Here is a 21,136-nt window from a genome sequence, read left to right as displayed (position 1 = left end):
ATAGCATGTCTAATTTTATTTGTTTTCTTTTTTTAATGCACAATAAAAGAATAGTGTAGAATAATACTTGGCTATATGTTTTCCTTCAAATGACAGTTTGGGAGTAGCAGTTACATTTAAAAAAATACAATGTAAAATTAACAAGGGACACCAACATAGTTGTATCTTTGATCTTAAAAACTACAGGATAATGGTGTTGGGGTAACTTGCCCAAATAAAGAAAAAAAGCATAATAATATTATTCTTGATATCACTAGAAAAAAAAAGCCTTTGAAAAAAATGTGTTTGCAGTAACTCCATCAGTATCACCAGCAAAGCAGCTTCATTATTATCCCATTAAATAAGAAGAGAATTGTGCGCTGCATTTCGAGATTTCATAATCTGCCATGTCACAAATGTTAATTCTCCATTACGAACGCTAGTTTACAAGACTGACCGCTTCTGGCTCGTTCCTTGCCTCCGAGCATGCGTGTTTGTACTTTGGACTTTTGTCCAATGGACTTTTGTACACATGCTAGGAAAATCTGACAACAGACCATTGTCCGCTGAAAATTTTAAAACCTGCCATCCAACATTTGTTTGCGGAAAATCCGACAACACTTGTCCGATGGAGCATACACACAGTCGGATTTTTTTTTTCAATCGTGTGTACGAGGCTTAAAGCAGAGGTTCACCATTTTTTTTAAAAAAGTCAGCAGCTACAAATACAGCAGCTGCTGACTTTCAAAATATGGACACTTACCTGTTAATTGCACCCGCGATGTCGGCACCCGAAGTCGATCTGTCGCTCGGCTCTTGGGTGCTGCCACCGCCATCTTCGGTAAGGGAATCAGGAACTGAAGCTTGGCGGGTTCCCTTCCCGGTTCCCTACTGAGCGAGTCGCACTGCACAATCCGGATGGTTCTTGCTGTTTCTGGGACCCATGTGTTTCCCAGCAGACAGCGGGGGGGGGGGGGGAATCTATGCCCGGAAATGGGTGCAAATACCTGTATTATACAGGTATCTGCACCCCCCACCCTGAACAGTGCCAAATGTGCGAAGGTTCCGAAAGTGGTGGTTCCATTTTTGTGTCAACCTTCGCTTTAACTCCCCTCACTTTCAAGAGATTTAAAGTTTGGTCCCTGGGAAAAGAAGTGAAGGTAAATCTCCCCAATGCGACACACAGATGGAACAAAAATAACTCTATAGATTTTTTTTGATCCATGCCTACTCTATTCAAAACAAAAAATAATAATTTTTGGGGATAAAGTACATATATTTTAAGTCATACAATGGCTGCTTTTAATTTTAGATTTAAGGTGGAAACAACAATTGTGATATTTGATGCCCCAAGCAATTTCCACCTATGAAGGACACAGCAGCTGTATAAGACTGGCCATTGATAGAAGTTCCTTTCTTCTGACCTATCAAAATCATTAGTAAAATCTTGAAATGTTTAGAAAGCACTGGGCCTTTTACCTTGCCAGTCCCGTGGCAGAAAATCAGCGGAACCAGTTATTGGGTTGTGGTTTAGTAATGCAAAAATATAGAGTCACTTGTTCTTGGTGACAGATCTGCCCACATTTGAACAGCCTATGCCATCTACTAAGATGCTTCCATGCAAAATTGACTCCAAGTTATAAAAAATAGAGTGAGTAGGCTTGAAGGGGGAAGGAATAGCTAAATTGTACAGACACTTCCGGGAAGTTGAAAAATCCCAGTTGGAAAAAGAAACCCTTCTGAGGTTGGAAACTCTTGTTATGGATTCCTAGTTACACCCTTAATGTACGAATCCATGAGTAATGCCCTGTACACATGGTCGGATTTTCCGGCAGAAAAAGTCAGACGGACTTAATGCATCGGATATTCTGATCGTGTGTGGGCTTCAGCTGACTTTTTTTCCGAAAATTCTGACGGACCTAGAAATAGAACATGTTTTAAATCTTTCCAAAGGAATCAATTTCTATTGGGAAAACGGTTCTCTGTATGATGTTCCGACGGACCAAAAACAACGCAAGGGCAGCTATTGGCAACTGGCTATTGAACTTCCTTTTTCTAGTCCCGTCGTACGTGTTTTACGCCACCACGTTCTAAACGATCGGACTTTGGTGTGATACTGTGTAGGCAAGTCCGTTTCAGCGGAACTCCATCGGAAAAACCATCAGAGTTTATTCTGATGGAAAAACCGGTCGCGTGTACGCGGCATTAGAGTTAAATCAGTCAGATTGGAAGACAAGCTATGGCTTCCTCTACTCTCCAAATGGGATAAAAGTACAACTTCAGCCAAAACTTTTATTTTCCGTTTTGGATAGACGAAAAGGAGTTGGAATCTCTAGTGTGTTGTCAACCCTGGAACCTGCACCTTTAAAGCAAGTCAGCAGCTCCCATAGTTCTATTCTGAAAGGCCCTCTTTGTGAGTATCAGCATTTTTTTCTGACCTAAAAATGAACACTGCAGATATCACCCTGATCTCCCAACATCATCCAGGACATAATTTTTTCTTTAAATATGAAATTTGGCTGGCCGTGTTCTATTTCTCTCTACTGACTATTCAGGAGAAATAGTCTAATATACAAGTCTACACAAAGATGTCTTAATAGAAATAAGTCATGCACTAATCTATAAATAGGATTTTCAGAGGGTTGCACAAAGAATTATTTGTAGAAATTCTCAGGAATCTGGTGGTGGCTCCATGGCTACGGTGTCCATGAAAGCAAACAGCACAACAAACCGTCATGAGTCAAAATACTGGATTAATTGGGCTGCCGGCAGGATATGAAACCCATCTTTGTCCTACAGAAACAAATTAGCATCAGCTGCAGAAGATAACGCAAAGAACGAAGAACAGGACTAAGAAGAGAAGAAGCGAGGACTTAGACCCCATACACACTATTCGACTTTCTGCAGATTTTTGTCTTCATATTTACCAAAACCATATAATATGAGGTCAAACCTTAAGCCCTTGTACACACGGTCAGAGATTCCGACAACCAAATCCGTCGGAGTTATTCCGACGGATTAATTCCGGAAGAGGTCCGGAAGTGATGTTGCATGCACACGGTTGGACCAAGTTGTCGGAAAATCCGATTGTACATAATGTGATGACGTTATTTCGTTACGACGGGACTACGTTCAGGCTAGTAGCCAATAGCTTTGGTCTAGGAATTTGATCTGAGCATGAGTGCCACTTTGTCCGTCGGAGTAGGCTACACATGATCTGAGTATGTCCGATTGGAGCATTTTGTCGTAAAATTTTACCGGCAAGTTGGAAAAGTTGGTCGGTCAGATATTCAGACGGAAACAGTCCAATGCAGAGCACACACAGTCGGAATATCCGACAAAACGGTCCGATAGGAAAGATTCCGACGGAATCTCTGACCGTGTGTACAAGGGCTAAGAGTTTCAATTTATATGCAATCAGGCAGGCCCTTCCACTACATGCTTTTGGTAAATCTGAAGACAAAAAAAAAATCTAATAGTGTGTATGGAGCCTAAGACTAATTGAACTACTACTACACATTGATGTGAACGTCCAGTAGAAGATCATTCAGGAGTTGATTTATTAAAACTGGAGCGTGCAAAATCTGTTGTAGCTCTGCATAGGAACCAATCAGCTTCCATCTTTTTTTTTTTTTTTTGTCAAAGCTTAATTGAACAAGCTGGAGTTAGAAGATGATTGACTACCATGCACAGCTGCACCAGATTTTGCACGCTCCAGTTTTAGTAAATCAACCCCTCTGTGTCTATACGCATCATAACCAGGTCAATTCTGCCTTCTTGTTGACAAAGGCAACATAGACACATGTTAGGTGTAATTGGGGACCAAGGAGGCCATAATTAGTAGAAGACAATGCTGGCACAATTAGAGACATCATAAGAATATACCACAAAATACATTTGACATTAGGGTCCTAATAGTGGCCCGTCAGACCCACAGGACATTATCAAAGAATGTTAATTACCTGTGGTAGTGCCTGAACAACGGTATCCAGTAGAGCACGCATCCCAGTTGCCATCTTCAACAGTTTCAGCACTGCAAGGAGAACGATTTTTGTAAATACACAAGAAAATAATTACTCACTGCCACCTGGTATCCCAGAATAAAGTAATACTGACACTTTTTACCCTAAAAAATGCCACACTGACACATAAGTACAGTGCATGGCACACTAACAGTTTGTATTCCAGATCAATGGCATGCTGACATTTGGCAATCTATATCAATGGCATGCTAACAGTTGGTTTTCCAGACCAATGGCACACTGACACTTGGTTTTCCAGACCAATTGGATGCTGACACTTGCTACTCCAGGCCAATTGGATGCTGACACTTTCTACTCCAGGCCAATTGCACGCTGACACTTGGTAATCTATACCAAAGGCACACTGACACTTGGTATTCCAGACCAATTGGATGCTGACAGTTTCTATTGCAGGGCAATTGCACACTGACACTTGGTAATCTATACCAATGGCATGCTGACACTTAGTAAACTATACCAGTGGCACACTAACACTTGCTATTTCAGGCCAATGACGCATTGACACTTGGTAATCTATACCAATGGCACACTGACACTTGGTAATCTATACCAATGGTGCACTGACACTTGGTAATCTATACCAATGGCACACTGAAACTTTGGTAATCTATGCCAATGGCACACTGACACTTGGTAAACTATACCAATGGCGCACTAATACTTTGGTAATCTATACCAATGGCGCACTGACACTTGTTAATCTATGAAACTAGAAAATAATCAAACACCAAAAAACCTAATCAACCTATACCAATAGACGTAAAAACAGTATTAAATTGACAGAAAAATGTGATTAGTGAATAGTATACATGAATACTAACGTATCGTCATAAAGTGAATAAAATGTATACTAGACCTAAATTGACATTAATGTGAATATTACAAAGAAAACCCCCACAATAATTAATGTAGATTGACACAAAAAAAGGGTTATAATGTGTGCTAGATTTAAACGAATAATATTAACTAAAATAATATTCAAAAAACCATAAAAAGTTCATATGTGATGAAAAAAATATTATTTATATAGTCCCAAGATTAATATTGGTTCTTCAAACTTGACATAAAGGTGCAAAAATATCCATAAATGCGTGTATATAAAAACAAAAAAAATTTTTTTCAAAACAATCCTCCACCAGTGAGAAGAGGGGGCCGCTTACCAGAGCTTTAGATCCCAGTGTTAGTGAGATCAGTAAGGCAACAGCACAGAGGTTTCTGGGTGAACCGTCACAGGCATCCCACCATCTCCATCTCCAATATGAAGCCTCCAATCAAGAAACGAAGGTGTCGTAGATTGCTGACACCACGCTGTCTCTATCTCCAATACGAAGCCTCCAGTCCGGGAACGAAGGTATCGTGGATCATATAAAAAATCAAAGACACTCGCATAGCGTAAAACCACTTGGTTTAATAAAGTAAAGTTTAAAAGATTTACACTCACATGCGTAAAGAAAAAACGATCATATAAAAACGAGCCGGCCGGACTCGTGTGCCGCCCGCACTTCCTGGTTGGGCGTAGAAGGCGTTCTGACGTCTCCGCGTTCTACGCCCAACCAGGAAGTGCGGGCGGCACACGAGTCCGGCCGGCTCGTTTTTATATGATCGTTTTTTCTTTACGCATGTGAGTGTAAATCTTTTAAACTTTACTTTATTAAACCAAGTGGTTTTACGCTATGCGAGTGTCTTTGATTTTTTATATGATCCACGATACCTTCGTTCCCGGACTGGAGGCTTCGTATTGGAGATAGAGACAGCGTGGTGTCAGCAATCTACGACACCTTCGTTTCTTGATTGGAGGCTTCATATTGGAGATGGAGATGGTGGGATGCCTGTGACGGTTCACCCAGAAACCTCTGTGCTGTTGCCTTACTGATCTCACTAACACTGGGATCTAAAGCTCTGGTAAGCGGCCCCTCTTCTCACTGGTGGAGGATTGTTTTGAAAAAAATTTTTTTTGTTTTTATATACACGCATTTATGGATATTTTTGCACCTTTATGTCAAGTTTGAAGAACCAATATTAATCTTGGGACTATATAAATAATATTTTTTTCATCACATATGAACTTTTTATGGTTTTTTGAATATTATTTTAGTTAATATTATTCGTTTAAATCTAGCACACATTATAACCCTTTTTTTGTGTCAATCTACATTAATTATTGTGGGGGTTTTCTTTGTAATATTCACATTAATGTCAATTTAGGTCTAGTATACATTTTATTCACTTTATGACGATACGTTAGTATTCATGTATACTATTCACTAATCACATTTTTCTGTCAATTTAATACTGTTTTTACGTCTATTGGTATAGGTTGATTAGGTTTTTTGGTGTTTGATTATTTTCTAGTTTCATTGTTTTTAGCGCAGCTCATTTTGTTCACCTATTTAGTTTGATATCGGAGTATTACGATTAGGGTTGCTGCTTATAGGTTGCTTTCTTTTGTTGTTTGAGTAGCGCGGTTTACCTTTTGTACCGTACTTGTTAATCTATACCAATGGCACACTGACACTTGGTAATCTATACCAATGGCGCACTGACACTTGGTAAACTATACCAATGGCGCACTGATACTTTGGTAATCTTTACCAATGGCACACTGACACTTGTTAATCTTTACCAATGGCACACTGACACTTGGTAATCTATACCAATGGCACACTGACACTTGGTAATCTATACCAATGGCACGTTGACACTTGGTAATCTATAGCAAAAGCACGCTGACACCAAAAACTCTGATTACAAGATCACATTGAGTCATCAAAACTTGGTTTTTGGCTTTCCAGTCTGGCTGCGTAACATCTGAGTTCCAGCCTCACGGTTACCTGCATGATTCCCTGGATTCGTTCTTGGAGCTCTTTGGATTCCCTGGATCGTTTTGGAAATCTGCTGATCGGGCTATTCTCGCTTGATTGACTCGTCACTGACATTCGAGTCCACTATTTCCAGTAAGAGTGTATACCCCTTATCTCCGGTGGAGGACACACTATCCCTGATGCTCTACATGCCTGCTGAGGCCTTTGTACCCCACTTCTGAGCAACAACTTTTCATGGTGGTCTCCATATATCTTTACCATAAGATTGTTTCACCTTTGGGACTTTCTCACCTGTGTTTCTACTCATTATATACATGTTCTGTTTTATATTCCTTATATTTGAGATTTTTATCACAAGGTTTCTTATTATTTACACACAATACTTGATATATTGTTCAATGTTTATTGTTTTATATTTTTAGTGCTACATTTTTCCCTGATCGTTTGCATTGAATTTTTGTCACATTCGTATGTAGCAGCTGTTCATTTTTCTTCACTAATTGAGTTAGCTCAGTAATATCCCCTATCCACATAAACATCATATGCCTATCTGTTATGTACGAATCCACCAGACACCCCTGGTGTCAACGACTTATATTGAAAAGTTAAGCTTTTTTAAAATTTGACGGGGAGACTGGCCAGACGTGTCTTCTATATCCATAATGCAATGGACTTCAAATCAAGGTAATGTATAAATATGGGCACCATTATACTAAGTTACATGTTGGAGTTCTTACCTCGAGCAATCCTCAGCACTCTCATAATGCGAATGATGGTAGGGTTGATGGGAAGGGAGGCATTGATCTCTATCTCCTCCAGTGTTATCCCCATGATGGAGAGAAGAACGATCGCCAGATCAAGCTGATTCCACCTGCCAGACAAGAAGGATCTATAACCCCATGTGAATAGCACAGATATCCTCTAAACATTAATCATCATGTTAGTGACAGTCCAAAAAACAGTTTAAAGCTAAACTCCAGGCAGATATACAAGACACAACTGAATTCTGCTCTGTATTCATTAATACAGCATTAACTGTATTTTTTAAATTCAAGCAGTGTAAGTATGTTCGTTTGACTTGGTATCATCCTCAACTGTACAGCAGAGCTCATAATGGCAGAGGGAGAAGCAGCACAAAGAGCAAATCAGTTTCTACCTGCAGTGCTCATGTGTTCACAAAGAATATGCTGATGGTCGGAGAAAGCAGAGTGACAGAGAGATGGGCTCATCTGTCTGATGTTTCTCTTTTCGCTGTCTAGTTGCAGGGTGGGGTAAAGACAAAATGTTCCTTGACTGCAGTAGAGAAAATTCAGGTCTCCTGCCCTGAAATGCCCCGTACACACGGTCGGACATTCTGACTGCAAAATCCGTTGGATTTTTTCAGACGGATTTTGGCCGAAACTGGTGTTGCATACACACGGTCGGACAAAGTTGTCGGAAAATCAGATCGTTCAGAACGAGGTGACGTAAATCACGTACGACGGGACTACAAAGAGGCCAGTAGCCAATAGCTTTAGTCTCGTAATTTATTCTCAGCACGCATGGCACTTTGTCCGTCTGAATTCTCTACACACGATTGGAAAAATTCAGATCAGATTTTGTTGTGGGAAAATTTTAGATCCAGCTCTCAAACCTTTTCCGTCGGAAATTCCAACGGAAAAAGTCAGATAGAGCCCACACACAATTGGATTTTCCGACAACATAAACCGATCTGACTTTTTCCGTCGGAATTTGCGACCGTGTGTATGGGGCATAAGTCAGGGCTGTGCTGTGTGGCGGAACTGTGTAAAACTCAGGACTGGATGGAGAAAAATGCAAATAATTTGGCAAGTAAACAGCTCCCTTATATGTATTAAATCTTTGTATTCAGTCATCTTAGAGGAGCTTCTTAGGCAACACACAAGCTGCAGCAAAATGAAAAGCTGTTTAATTGTGACCTTACTTATATAATGTATATACAACCCAGTGCCCTTGATAGTTTCACTGGGTAATTCCCCGGTGGAACACTGCAAGATTATGGCACTAAATAATAATAATAATAATAGTAATAATGATAAGGGACGCTCTGATGGAGCTGAGTTATTGAATAACAGCTGGTCTATGAGGAACATATATGGCAGGAGATGTTTTGAAGCTCTGATTCAGGACCACTAAAAGATTGAGACACTTCTAGGGCATTTATCGCAGGAGTGGCACAATACATATACAAGTATATTGAATATTGGGCCAGTGGCTTCTCCATGTTGTATCCAATTTAAAAGCTCAGAACGCCATTTCCTCTGTCTGGGATTGTGTCTATGGTTCGATGCATCTGGTTGGTGTTCTGTACACTTCACCCCAATGCCATTTGCTCCTCCAATAGCAACTTTTTCTTATCATCCCCCTTGTTTGAGCCCCTGAGGAAGCTAACAAGGCGAAACACGTCAGATTTTGATACTTCTCCCCAATGTGTTATGGCATTGTCTTTGTTACAATGTGGTATTACAACATATAATATATTGTGTATATACATGGGGAGATATCATGATCTTCAGGAGTGCATATGATAAGAATTATGTATTAGTATAGATTTTCTGCTTTTAAAGGAATGTCTACCTTTAACACTACACTTTTTTTTTATAAATTTTGAATTAAAAAATAATTTTTAATAACATGCTTGTGCACTTGTTACTCTGAGGGGAGGTTTCAACACCTTTACAGTCTCAATCCATTTTCTTTCTCCTCTTTTTGATCCATTATAAACCGGGATGTGGTGTTGTCTTTTCAACTGAGCTTATATTTCCATTATGTTCTATGATGACATTAAACACTAGGCTTTCATCATGCTTTCTAGTTTCTTTCACTATAGAGCACCTGTCCTGTAGGAGTATGGCATTATAGGGAGACGCTTTACTTCTTCCAATGGATATGGGTGCTTTCTGAATGTAAGTGGCATCATCATTTTTTTTTTTTTTTTTTTTTTATGAAAATATTTTTTTTAATAGCATGTGGGCTAAACATTTATGGCGTTTTTTCATTAAAATAAACAATAAATTCATTATCATTTTATGAATAACTCTTGTATGGCTGAAATCTGTAATGACTTGGCCCTCTGTGTCATAAAGATAGAACCATGCAGGTTTCTGACAGTTTTCTGTTGCCAGGTACATTTATGCACTCTGATCCTCACTTCTTTTTTAATTGACTTCACAAGGAACACCTATTAGTATAAATTATATATGGTAATGTTGGGAGACAGCATACCTATACTCAAAGCTATGGTAATGGTTTTGCTGGGATGGATAGAGGAAAAGCAAAAAGCTGCTCCAGTCTTTCTTCAAGCTGAACTCAAGGGCACAAAACCCTTCTTTTAACCACTTGCTTACTGGGCACCTAAACCGCCCCCTCCTGCCCAGACCGATTTTCAGATTTTAGCGCTGTCACTCTTTGAAGGACAATTGCACAGTCATACAACACTGTACCTAAATTTTTATCATCCTTTTTTCACACTAATAGAGCTTTCTTTTGGTAATATTTGATCACCTGTGGGTTTTTTAGTTTTTGTTAAAAAAAAAAAAAAAAAAAAAAAGACCAATTTAAAAAAAAAACAAATACAAAACCGTTTTATACTTTGTTAATATATTTTGCAATCAGGTCATTTTTCTCCTTCATTAATGTACACTGATGAGGCTGCACTGATGGGCACCAATAAGCTGCACTGATGGCCACTAATAGGCGGCACTGGTAGGCACTGATGAGGTGGCACTGGTGGGTACTGATAGGTGGCATTGGTGGGCACTGGGCAGCACTGAAAGGCATTTATAGGTGGCATTGAAGGGTACTGATAGGTGGTAGTGATGGACATTGATAGGTGGCAGTGATGGGCACTGATCAGCACTGGTAGGGGACACTGATAGGCAGCACTGCTAGGTGGCACTGATGAGGGACTGAGGTGGTACTGAGTACCCCGTTGGTGGGTACTGATTGCTGGCACTTATTCAGATTCATGGCACTGTGTGGGCACTGGCAGGTGGCACTAGAAGGCGGTATTGGTGGGCACAGATGAGGCGGGTTCACCGATTTCTCTTCGGGACCGATGTCCCTTGCACTGAAGCCGGTGATCGACTTTTTTCTCCTTACACTGTCAGCGTGAGGAGCAAAAAAAAAAAGATTACCGATCTTCTATTTATATCACGTGATCAGCTGTCATTGGCTGACAGCTGATCACGTGGTAAGGGGCCGGGATCTGTGATCACCCACATCTCATTGACTTGGTGATCACAGTGCGTGCGTGGAACATGCAAAGGAAAGGATGTCTATTGACGGCCTCCTGGCAAAATAGATCCGTGCTGTAGCCATCATTCAGCTATAGTACGGATCTGAAGGAGTTAAATATTTTCCTTCATAGCCACAAAGGATATTAATCTATTTTGTGTGCACCAATGCCTTTGCAAATCTAGATGTTACCTTTTAAAAGTAATAGTGACATCATCACTGTGCTATACATAGCCTGTGAAGAGAACAGAGCTGTGGGAGGGATCCAGCAGACCCCACCCACTACAGGCTCCCTGCAGAAAACTACAGGAGGGGCGGAGAAAAGACCGGTCACCCTGCACAAGGAGAGAGAGCAGCAGTGAGCGGTCTTTATTACAGGAAGCTCCTGCACAGTGGGAAAGTCTCACACTGGATTATTGCACAGATGAGGAAGAAATACACAAAACTCACCAAGGTACATGTATGTATACACATGCTAATGCTGCTCACATAACCAAAATTCTAGGCCCTGAGTCACTTGATGTCTGTGGAAATTTCATAGGCTTCCATTTGCACATTTTTAATCCTTCTTAATCTGCAGCTTTTACTAATATGATACCTGGTGATCCTGCCATGAAGATCATTGTGCAAGCGCTTCCTGTTTTAGGGTGACAACGCTTTCTCCCTTTCTCACAATTGCTCCATTGTCAGCCTGATGCATATACTTTCAGCAGAGACTATAAGTGGCCACGTCAACGTTCATTGCATAAACAAGGTCGACCACTGTCACCATCAAGAAACCGGCCCTGAACAATGATGTGAAGCTGACTCTGGAGCGAGTACATGTAGACAGAAAGTATCTGCATACATGCTGCAGGAAATCATCAGTAATGAGAAGTACAGATATTGAAACAAAAAGGTGAAAAGGGCATTCTGTGTGTGATAGTTTGTTTTCCTTTAAAAGAAGCCACACCCTTAACAGAAAAGCCTGTCCCCTGCCAGCATACCAAAGAGAAGGCCCCTTTGCTTTCTGTGGAAGCAGTGTATCTATCTGCAGAGGTCAGACACACCCTCTGCTGAGCCAGCCCTATAGCTCTCCCTATAGGCTCTTCATTTGCAGACTTTTGACCTGCTTTGCGGCGCAATCCAAAGCGCTTAGCAGCTTCCACCTGTAGTATTACTATGGGCGGGAGCTTTGTTGTTCAAGTTAAGATGTTAATTCCGGTTTCCGTGATCGAAAGGGAAACTGGAAGTGACGTCGGCTGCTCAGTGGGAATGCCCGAGCGGAGCTGCCTGTAAGGTAAGTGAGGCTGCATTTGATGGGGCACAGTGAGGCTGCATATGATGGGGCACAGTGAGGCTGCATATGATGGGACACAGTGAGGCTGCATTTGATGGGGCACAGTGAGGCTGAATTTGATGAGCCACAGTGAGGCTGCATATGATGGGGCACAGTGAGGCTGTATTTGATGGGGCACAGTGAGGCTGCATTTGATGAGCCACAGTGAGGCTGCATATGATGGGGCACAGTGAGGCTGCATTTGATGGGGCACAGTGAGGCTGCATTTGATGAGCCACAGTAATGCTGCATATGATGGGGCACTGTGAGGCTGCAAATGATGGGGCACAGTGAGGCTGCATATGATGGGGCACAGTGAGGCTGCATTCAATGCTGCACAGTGGCTGCATTTGATTGGGCACAGTGGTTGCATAAGATGGGTACAGTGGCTGCATAAGATGGGCACAGTAGCTGTATTTGATGGGGCACAGTGGCACCATTTGATGGCATAGTGGGAGCATTTGATATGGTACAGTGGCTGCGTTTGATGGCACAGTGTCTGCATTTGATGGGCACTGTGTCTGCGTTTGATGGCACAGTGGCAGCAATTTATAGGAACAGTGGCTGTGTTTGATGGTACAGTGGTTGCGTTTGATGGTACAATGGCAGTAATTTATGGGCACAGTGGCTGTGTTTGATGGCACGGTGGCTGCGTTTGATGGCACAGTGGCTGCATTTGATGGTACTGTGGTGGCGTTTGATGGCACAGTGGCTACGTTTGATGGCACAGTAGCGGCAATTGATGGGCATAGGGGCTGCATTTGATGGCACAGTGGCTGTGATTGAGGGTACAGCAAGGCTGCAATTGATAGGGTTTATTTTCATAATTTTGAGCACCAGCCACCACTGCTTTGCACACCTTTCATTTTGATGAACCTCAAATATCTTTATCTGATTTAAACTGGGATTTCAGCATGATTCTGGTCTCTTAATTGGTTATCTTGTTTCTAGGAACCATGGCATCTGCATCTTTTACTGATGAGAGCTCTCAAGTTGGAAACAGCTTTATGCAAGTTGAATCAGCGGATTTGATCACATGAGCAGCGTGGGAGGGAGCGCAGAGCAATGTTTTCTGTTGACATTTTAGTACAGGTCGGCATCCTATAAATTTAACAATTGATCATTTAATGAACCAATTACAAGAGAATGATTGACATTTATTCTGGAACTTCCGTTCAACGTCCACCGTCTACTGCTGATTTCCTTTATTCTAATTAGCCAGATCATGGTTTACAGGTGTGTGAATTACCTGAATAATTGGCGATTACAGGAGAAAATCAATATCTGCCCGGAGTCAACGCTGCAGCAAATTCAGCAGACTGTCAGTAATTATCAGCGGCGCCTTCACACTGAAATCTGGTTTCCTAGTAAATTCATCTTAATAAGCATGACTGTGACAGCTCGGGTCTAGCGCTTGATGACACGACAATGTAGTTAGGCCTCTGAGTGTTACAAAAGGACAGCTCGCCATCTAGATCGCACGTCCAAAGAGAGCGAATTATCAGGCGCCCATGCAAATGAGCTGTATCAGGTTCTCGGGCCTCTCAGCTTGGGGCACTAATTAGGAAGTGAGTTGAGCTTGATCCTGGCAGGTAGATGTGCCCGCGATATCAGCCCCGGTGGGTAGCCAGGCTTAATGTCATTACGGACTGGTCTGACCTTGTCTGGAGATGAAAGCACTGAGAGACGGATGAAGCCATGCCAGGATCTCAAGGGCTGCACTTGGCACAGCGATGTGACAATCTGCGCCCTCATCACTCCCACATTTTCAGAGCCGTTGGCATGCTTGCCCTGCTCAGATGCCACTTGATAATTCAAATCGCGTTTGAACTGGTGTTTATGACTTTTCAATGTGTAGGAATGCTGGGTCCGGTTTTAACCCACATGTATGCCGTAGTTTCTGCAGAAATGCCGTAGTCTGAAAAATATGCCCCAAGATACTTAAAAGGGACTTCAAGTCATATGGCTCCCTTATCATTTTGGGGAAGTGACTTTGCACACTGCAAGGCAACTACGAGCCTTACAAAATGACTGCCTTGAGAGGTTTCTGAGACATGTATTATACCTTAAAACCAGGTTTATTTAAAAAAAAAAAGAAATCATGCATAAAATTAACACGTTTAATGTTAGCCAAAGATGAAGGGGGACTTGGCATTCCACAACCTAAAAATGACTTTTTGGCCACACAACTATAGCAGTTCTATGGGTGGACGGAAATTGAGGAGACTGACTACATAAAAGGATTATTATTACCTCTATGTAAGGCAGATAGATTGATTTTCTTGCTGGAGACAAAAACCTTACAAATGGACAAAAAGTTTGTGCCAGGTAAACAGTTTAAGGTATGGCAGGAAATGAAAAATATTACTAAAATCATGGGCTATACCCCTTATACCCCAATCTGGAATAATGTAAACTGTGATGAGCTGCAGAGGCTGGAAGGGTTTGAGCTATGGCAGAGGAAGGGATTGAGACTTATAGAGCAACTGTTTGAAAATTATGGCCTTAAATCATTTTCTCGATTGTCTGAGGAATTCCGAGGTTCTTCCAATATCTGCAGCTCAGACATACCTTACAGACTCAGGCCCGTACCTTTGAATTTAAATTCAGTAATTCTAAAATAATCTCACCGTTGACGAAGGAGGATCAAAAGCAGGGTCTAATCTCACGACTGCATGAGATCTTACAAAACAAGTCTAAAAAACCCATAGATATGCCCTCGTCTTCTGCCACACAAAAATGAACACAATTGTTTATTCTACTAGGTAGCGATGCCGCTCCAAGCATGTTGGTGAATCTAATAACCGCCCCCACTCACAACTTCAGGTGAAGGCTCTGCAATGGTGTAGAAAATTTAAGAAAACAGCTGAACAGCCGCACTCCAAATAACACCTTTTATTTGTGGCAAAACAGTGTAGAAGATCCAAAATCTGTTACATCATGGTGATGAAAGGTACAGACAGGCTAATGCATTTCACATCAATATAGATGCTTAATCATTGCTATGATTAAGCATCTATATTGATGTGAAACGTGTTAGCCTGTCTGTACCTTTCATCACCATGATGTAACTGATTTTGGATCTTCATCACTGATCTTCTACACATGAAGTAACAGATTTTGGATCTTCTACACTGATCTTCTACACATGATGTAACAGATTTTAGATCTTCAACACTGATCTTCTACACATGATGTAACACATTTTGGATCTTCTACACTGTTTTGCCACAAATAAAAGGTGTTATTCAGAGTGCAGCCGTTCAATTGTTTTCTTCAATTGTTTATTCTACATAGATCATAGATCATACTATACCCTGGAGAAACTATTTCATTGGAAGCTTAGAGATTCCCCCCTATGTCCGTGCTGTGGAGGTACGCAAACTTAATACATATGTTGTGGAGATGCCCTAAACTCCACCAGATGTGGCCCTTTGCTTGCCTTTATCCGTCCCTTCAGCCACTTTTACTAACACTGATACCAACGATGGGGCATATTTCCTTCCACTGACAACAAAAATGGCACACTATACTATTTATCCCCCTAATAGCAAAGGTCGGGTATTATTTACCACCACCGGGCTCAGTCCAGCTCCCCTAAAGTCTGAAGAACAGTAAACTGGCCCTTTCTTTAGAAAGTTTGGAGACCCCTAGTCTGTATAAAAATGCAGTTATTTGTTTAACAAATACATAACTGAAGGAAGGGTTGGAAGGGGGGTTTTGCCATGCATTAGGGCAAGTCTTAGAACTAAGCCCATATTCACTTTAGATACCATTAATTGATGGGACTCCCTGTTCTGTATGCCCTATACATTGTTGAAACATCTGTTTGATTGTAATGTGATACTGTGCATATTGTACCCATGTTGTTTTGATGTTTGGCTTGGATCCACCATGTTTGTATTTGTAGGTGTATTTGTATTTAATAGTTTTGTTTTCTTTTTTTATTACGTTTCTTCTGTCAAATTCATTAAAAATGTTCAATAAACATATTACGGAACAAAAAAAAATACATAACTGGATTTAGTGAAATCTTCACTTTTCCCTTTCAGTGTAAACTGACAGGATCTCCTAAAAGCAATCCATACCCACCCATGGAGACTTGCCTTCCCTGAGCTCCTCCTTCTCCTGCTTGGAAATACCTGGTGCATCTGGCTTTGGGGGAGCATGGGACCACCTCTTCTTCCCAGGATTCAGCCTGAGTGGCCAATTGCCATATTGGAGGTTTTCAACAGAACCTGCCACTTTACCCTCAATGAGCGTAATAACAGAATTCCTTTATTTTTTTTTATCATCTGGGAATTCAGCTTTAACATTTGTGTTTAAGCATGTGTATGTTGATGAGACGTCAGAAATAATTTAATGGCGTATCACAACAATGACGGAAACCATGGATTCAAAAAAAGCAAATAAAACTAAATTTCTCTCAATGGTTGTGTGGTGTACTTAAACAATTCTTTATGAAGAAACATTTGTGGACACCTGACCATCACACCTATATGAGCTTGTTGAACATCCCATTCCAAATCCATGGGCAGTAATATGGAGTCCCCATCCACTCCAATTTTGTGGCTATTCCAGCCACTATTCTTCTGTGAAGGCGTTCTACAAGATTTTGCAGTGTATCTGTGGTAATTTATGTACATTTAGCCAAGATCAGGGCTCTGTGCAGGCCACTCAAGTTCATCTCATCAAACCTTGTCTTTTTTGGAGTTGAATTTCTACAGAGGGACACAGTCATACTGGAACAGAAAGGAGCCTTCTCCAAATTGTCTCCACAAGGTTGGAAGCACATAATTATCTAAAACATCTTTATATGCTATAGCATTAACAGTCATCTTCACTGGAAACACTTAAACTTAGTAATTTGGAGGGGCAACCACATCATTTTGGTCATATAATCATTTTGGTCATATAATTATGGCTGTGATAGTCAGGTCTCCAGAGTCTTGTAGTATTAGCTTTTCCTAACCATATACATTCCAACCAGAAAGCATAATGTTGGATTCATTTTGATATCCTGTTTCAAAATGCTCAAGAACAATGTATGTCTCTCTACATGTCCACACAGAAAAGAGAAACTCCATTCAACAAAGTTTCTGAAATCAGAATGGTCTTGGCTGCCTCAGCAGCCAATCTGATTTAAGAATATAATGGGAAATGACAGTTGGCAACAGAATAGAGAAGTCTTATTGAATGCCTAAGTGTAATACAGATGGTTCCTCTTTCAGAGCATTTTATAAATGACGGCCATTACTAGGGGTCCATGTGTTGTCAGATAATTGCTGTGAAGCAGTATACTGGTCATCATGTTGACCATAACCTTCTATTCATAGCAGCATTATGATATTTTGTACTATGGCCGCCACAACATACCTGTCCTTAAAAAATCTTCTAAATCCAAAGGCAATTAGCTTGAGAAGAGCCTCGAAAACAAAGACGATGGTGAAGATGTAGTTGCAGTATTTCAGGGCATCATCCAGGGACTGGGAATAAAAAAAGACAGGCAGAGATTAGACTTTTCCACATCATGGCGGTCCCATCTGGCCATACTGAGATTGAACTTTGTGACCCCACTTATAGAAAGGATGTCTGCACCCATCTGGTTTACTCCCTTCCAGACAAAGATTTCAAAAACACAAGATATTGACAATATATTATGGGGAACAGAGTCGGTTATATAATTTTTCATAAGAGGATGTCGGGCTGCTCAAGATGAAGGCAGGAGGACCCTCTGGGGATGGTCAACAGTGCCTGATTTCAGTGAGGCCAATGCAGAGTTTATTTACTCAGGAACATTTAACCAACTCTGTTGCCACCTCGGTATGGGGACACTTCCTATTGGGTCCATCAATGGGGTCCTCACATGGTCCTGAGGACTCAAGCAGCAGTATAACATCATGATGAAAGGTGCCACATGCTGGTCCATGCAAATGTGCTCTCAATTCCTGTTGTGTCTTTGGACAGAAAGTCTTCCCAATAAGGATACAGACAACAATAAAAATCTGACAGAGGTTCAACCTCCCACCATCCACCACCCCCCCCCACACACACACACATACACACCCGCACACACACACACACACACACACATACACACTATCCAAAGCTCGAAAAAAAAAAATATTTTGACTGGATCTCCATTTCATTGTCAGAATTGTCATGTACCAAAATCCGATCATTCCAGCCTACCTTGGGCTGGTTATAATGCTCCATGGACATGGTGATCACATTGATGCCAATGATGAAGGTAATGAAGAGGTCCAGGTAGTGGCTGGTACACAGTGTATGTATATAACGCCGGGTAGGAGAGTAGTCTGCGTAGTATGGCCTTCGCTGGGCTTCTGTATGAAAAACAAAAATCACACCGAAAAATATTATCAGTGACGTCACCAAAACACCAATAACAAAACTACAACATAACAAAACTACAAGAGCCAACACATATAGCAAACAGACACGAAAAGATCCGGGGACAGACAGACATATACTATAACACTATAAGCCGACAACGTAAACAAAAGAGCCCAGATCCCAGGCAACTATTCGTCAAGTTACAGTCTTCCCTTCCTCATACTAGAGGCCTTGTATATGGTCCATTTCTACAATTTTGGTCAAACAAGTTTTATGTTTCAGTTAAAGTTGTCCCTCATCTCTGACTATAAATCTTCTTAATGGAAACTGAAGTGCCACCAGTAACCCACCATTAAGAGGTTCGGATACAACTTTATTAAAATTACAGTCACGGGGACAATCCAAAAAGTAACCAGCACATTTCAGAGGTCCAAAAATGCCTCCCTAACCAGGGCTTGATTGAAAACAATGTGAATAGATTACAAGTGACCTGGAACTTGTATGTTATTTCTTCCAGTGTGATTACAAGCACATTACTGGTCATTGGCTTGGCAGCACTTGAGTTTCCATTTTTGTTACATTACACTACAAGCCAAGGAGACTGTGGAGATCCTCTGGGGTGTAGAAGCTGCCTGCCCCGGGCCCAGATTTTTTTACATTGACATCAATGATTTAAGAAAGCAATACCAATAAGATAACTTTATGGGCTCTTTCCTTACAAACCCTACACAGCCATAGACCTTCTGCCTATCATAGCCATTAAATGGTTGTAGTGAGAATGGAACTAAAACACAGAATGCCATACACACTTTGGAGCTGGTAGACAGCATATGTTAGTCGTAAGGCAGTTGACAGGACAGCACCTGTCACAAATCGGCAGGCCATTGACTCAGTTCCAGAGTTGTTGTCAAAGTGAAAAAGCTAAAGGGTAGGGTGGAAGTCAAACATTCATTTTTTTAAGCAATCTAGTAGAAAAAATATTATACGTTAAGAACTAATATCAAGATTTTTGCATAATTACAATTGACTGTCTTAGGAAAGTTTTAGATTAAAGCCCAAACTCAACCAAACCTGTTGGTTTAGGATGGGATAGAGCCTCCTAGGTATTACTGCTGTCTGCGACCCGTCTAAGGAGATTCTCCTCACTTCCTGTCAGGACAGGTAATGATAGGAAATGTATATAACCAGGGCACAAAAGCTATTTTTTAGTAGGATCAGCAAGGGTTAGAACCTCTGATAATATTTTCATTGTTGTCTGCACCTACCTGTCCCTATAACAACAGCTCCTGCAATTTCTTGTATGGGTGACACAGGGACAGGAAGTGGGACAGGAAGTGGGGAAAAATATTTATGATGGACTAAAATAAAATAAAAACCTGACAGCTTTCTCCTTATCCCCTCTCTATTTGAAACTTAATAAAAATATGTCTTAAAGAGGATCCTCCCTGCACGTCTGAGCACCACAAACCAACAACACATCCATGTCTCTATGCTTTATGTTGTTGAGAAATCACTTTGACTCCCCTCCCCGCCAGCATTTCTATCCGTGGCCATCTTGAGTATGGGCAAATGATTCATGTAACATTTACTTCCTGAAATCCATTTGCCCTAAGCTCAGGCATGCAGGAGGGTGTGCTTAGCTGAAAAACCCTCCTCCTCTCCTTCCCTCCTGAAGACTCCTGGCATGTAGGACATCATTTGCTTAGGCAAGAAACCAAGAAGTAACTGGAGAAATAAAAAGTTTAAGCCAAGTACATTTGATATACTTTCCTCTCTATATACTAATGCTAGCAGCATGAGGATTCAAAATAATCAATATTGAGTGGGAGAGTAAAGTTCCACTTTAAGTTGGCCTGTGCTGAATTGACCATGTCATAGGTGTGCACAGCCTAATGCATTAGGGTGTGCACCCCAAAACTCAAACACACACGCCTTTCTCTGCAGCCTCAGCTGCACTGGACAGTGAATAAGTGGGAAGTGCTCTGTGCTGAGCGGCTTCCTGTTCATTCGCTAACTGAAGCCTAGTAAACACAGTTTATTATGCTCCAGTTATGAATGGACACAGTAAGTGAATGTGTTCACTGTGTTCATTTAGAAAAGGAAGGAGCTGGTAAATAACATATTGACTAGCCCTTTCCTCCACTCTCCATCCTGAAACATCCCCTGCAGCAGCTGGGGGGAGAGGAAAGAGAAGGAGGGAAGCCAGCATCACCGCGGGGGCGGGAAACACGGGGGGGAAGACCAGGCACTAGGCACACCTGGCACATCCCCTGCGGGCACCTAAATAATCTGTACTCTATTTTGGATGTTTGAATTAAAAGTCTTGCCAATAAGAAGATAGAAGTGGTCTCTCTGCAGAGGTCCAT

The 21,136-nt window shown here is 41.3% G+C and overlaps 1 protein-coding gene across 3 annotated transcripts in view; it reads right to left on the bottom strand.

Moving 5' to 3' along the window:
* CACNA1H (calcium voltage-gated channel subunit alpha1 H) overlaps nt 1-21,136 on the bottom strand; it is a 364,555-nt gene that overhangs the window by 25,028 nt on the left and 318,391 nt on the right. For all 3 annotated transcript variants that reach the window (XM_077449411.1, XM_077449413.1, XM_077449412.1), the window contains exons 24-27: nt 18,609-18,760; nt 17,793-17,902; nt 7,582-7,715; nt 3,942-4,012 (exon numbers count right to left, since the gene is read on the bottom strand). In XM_077449411.1, coding sequence (XP_077305537.1) covers nt 3,942-4,012; nt 7,582-7,715; nt 17,793-17,902; nt 18,609-18,760 — 467 coding nt within the window. The remainder of the gene's footprint in view (nt 1-3,941; nt 4,013-7,581; nt 7,716-17,792; nt 17,903-18,608; nt 18,761-21,136) is intronic.

This window comes from Lithobates pipiens, unplaced genomic scaffold, assembly GCF_037356315.1.
Source record: "Lithobates pipiens isolate NorthernLeopardFrog02 unplaced genomic scaffold, aLitPip1_a1.2 Scaffold_22, whole genome shotgun sequence".
In the NCBI taxonomy this organism is placed as follows: domain Eukaryota; kingdom Metazoa; phylum Chordata; class Amphibia; order Anura; family Ranidae; genus Lithobates; species Lithobates pipiens.
This window is presented reverse-complemented; position numbering and strand designations above follow the sequence as displayed.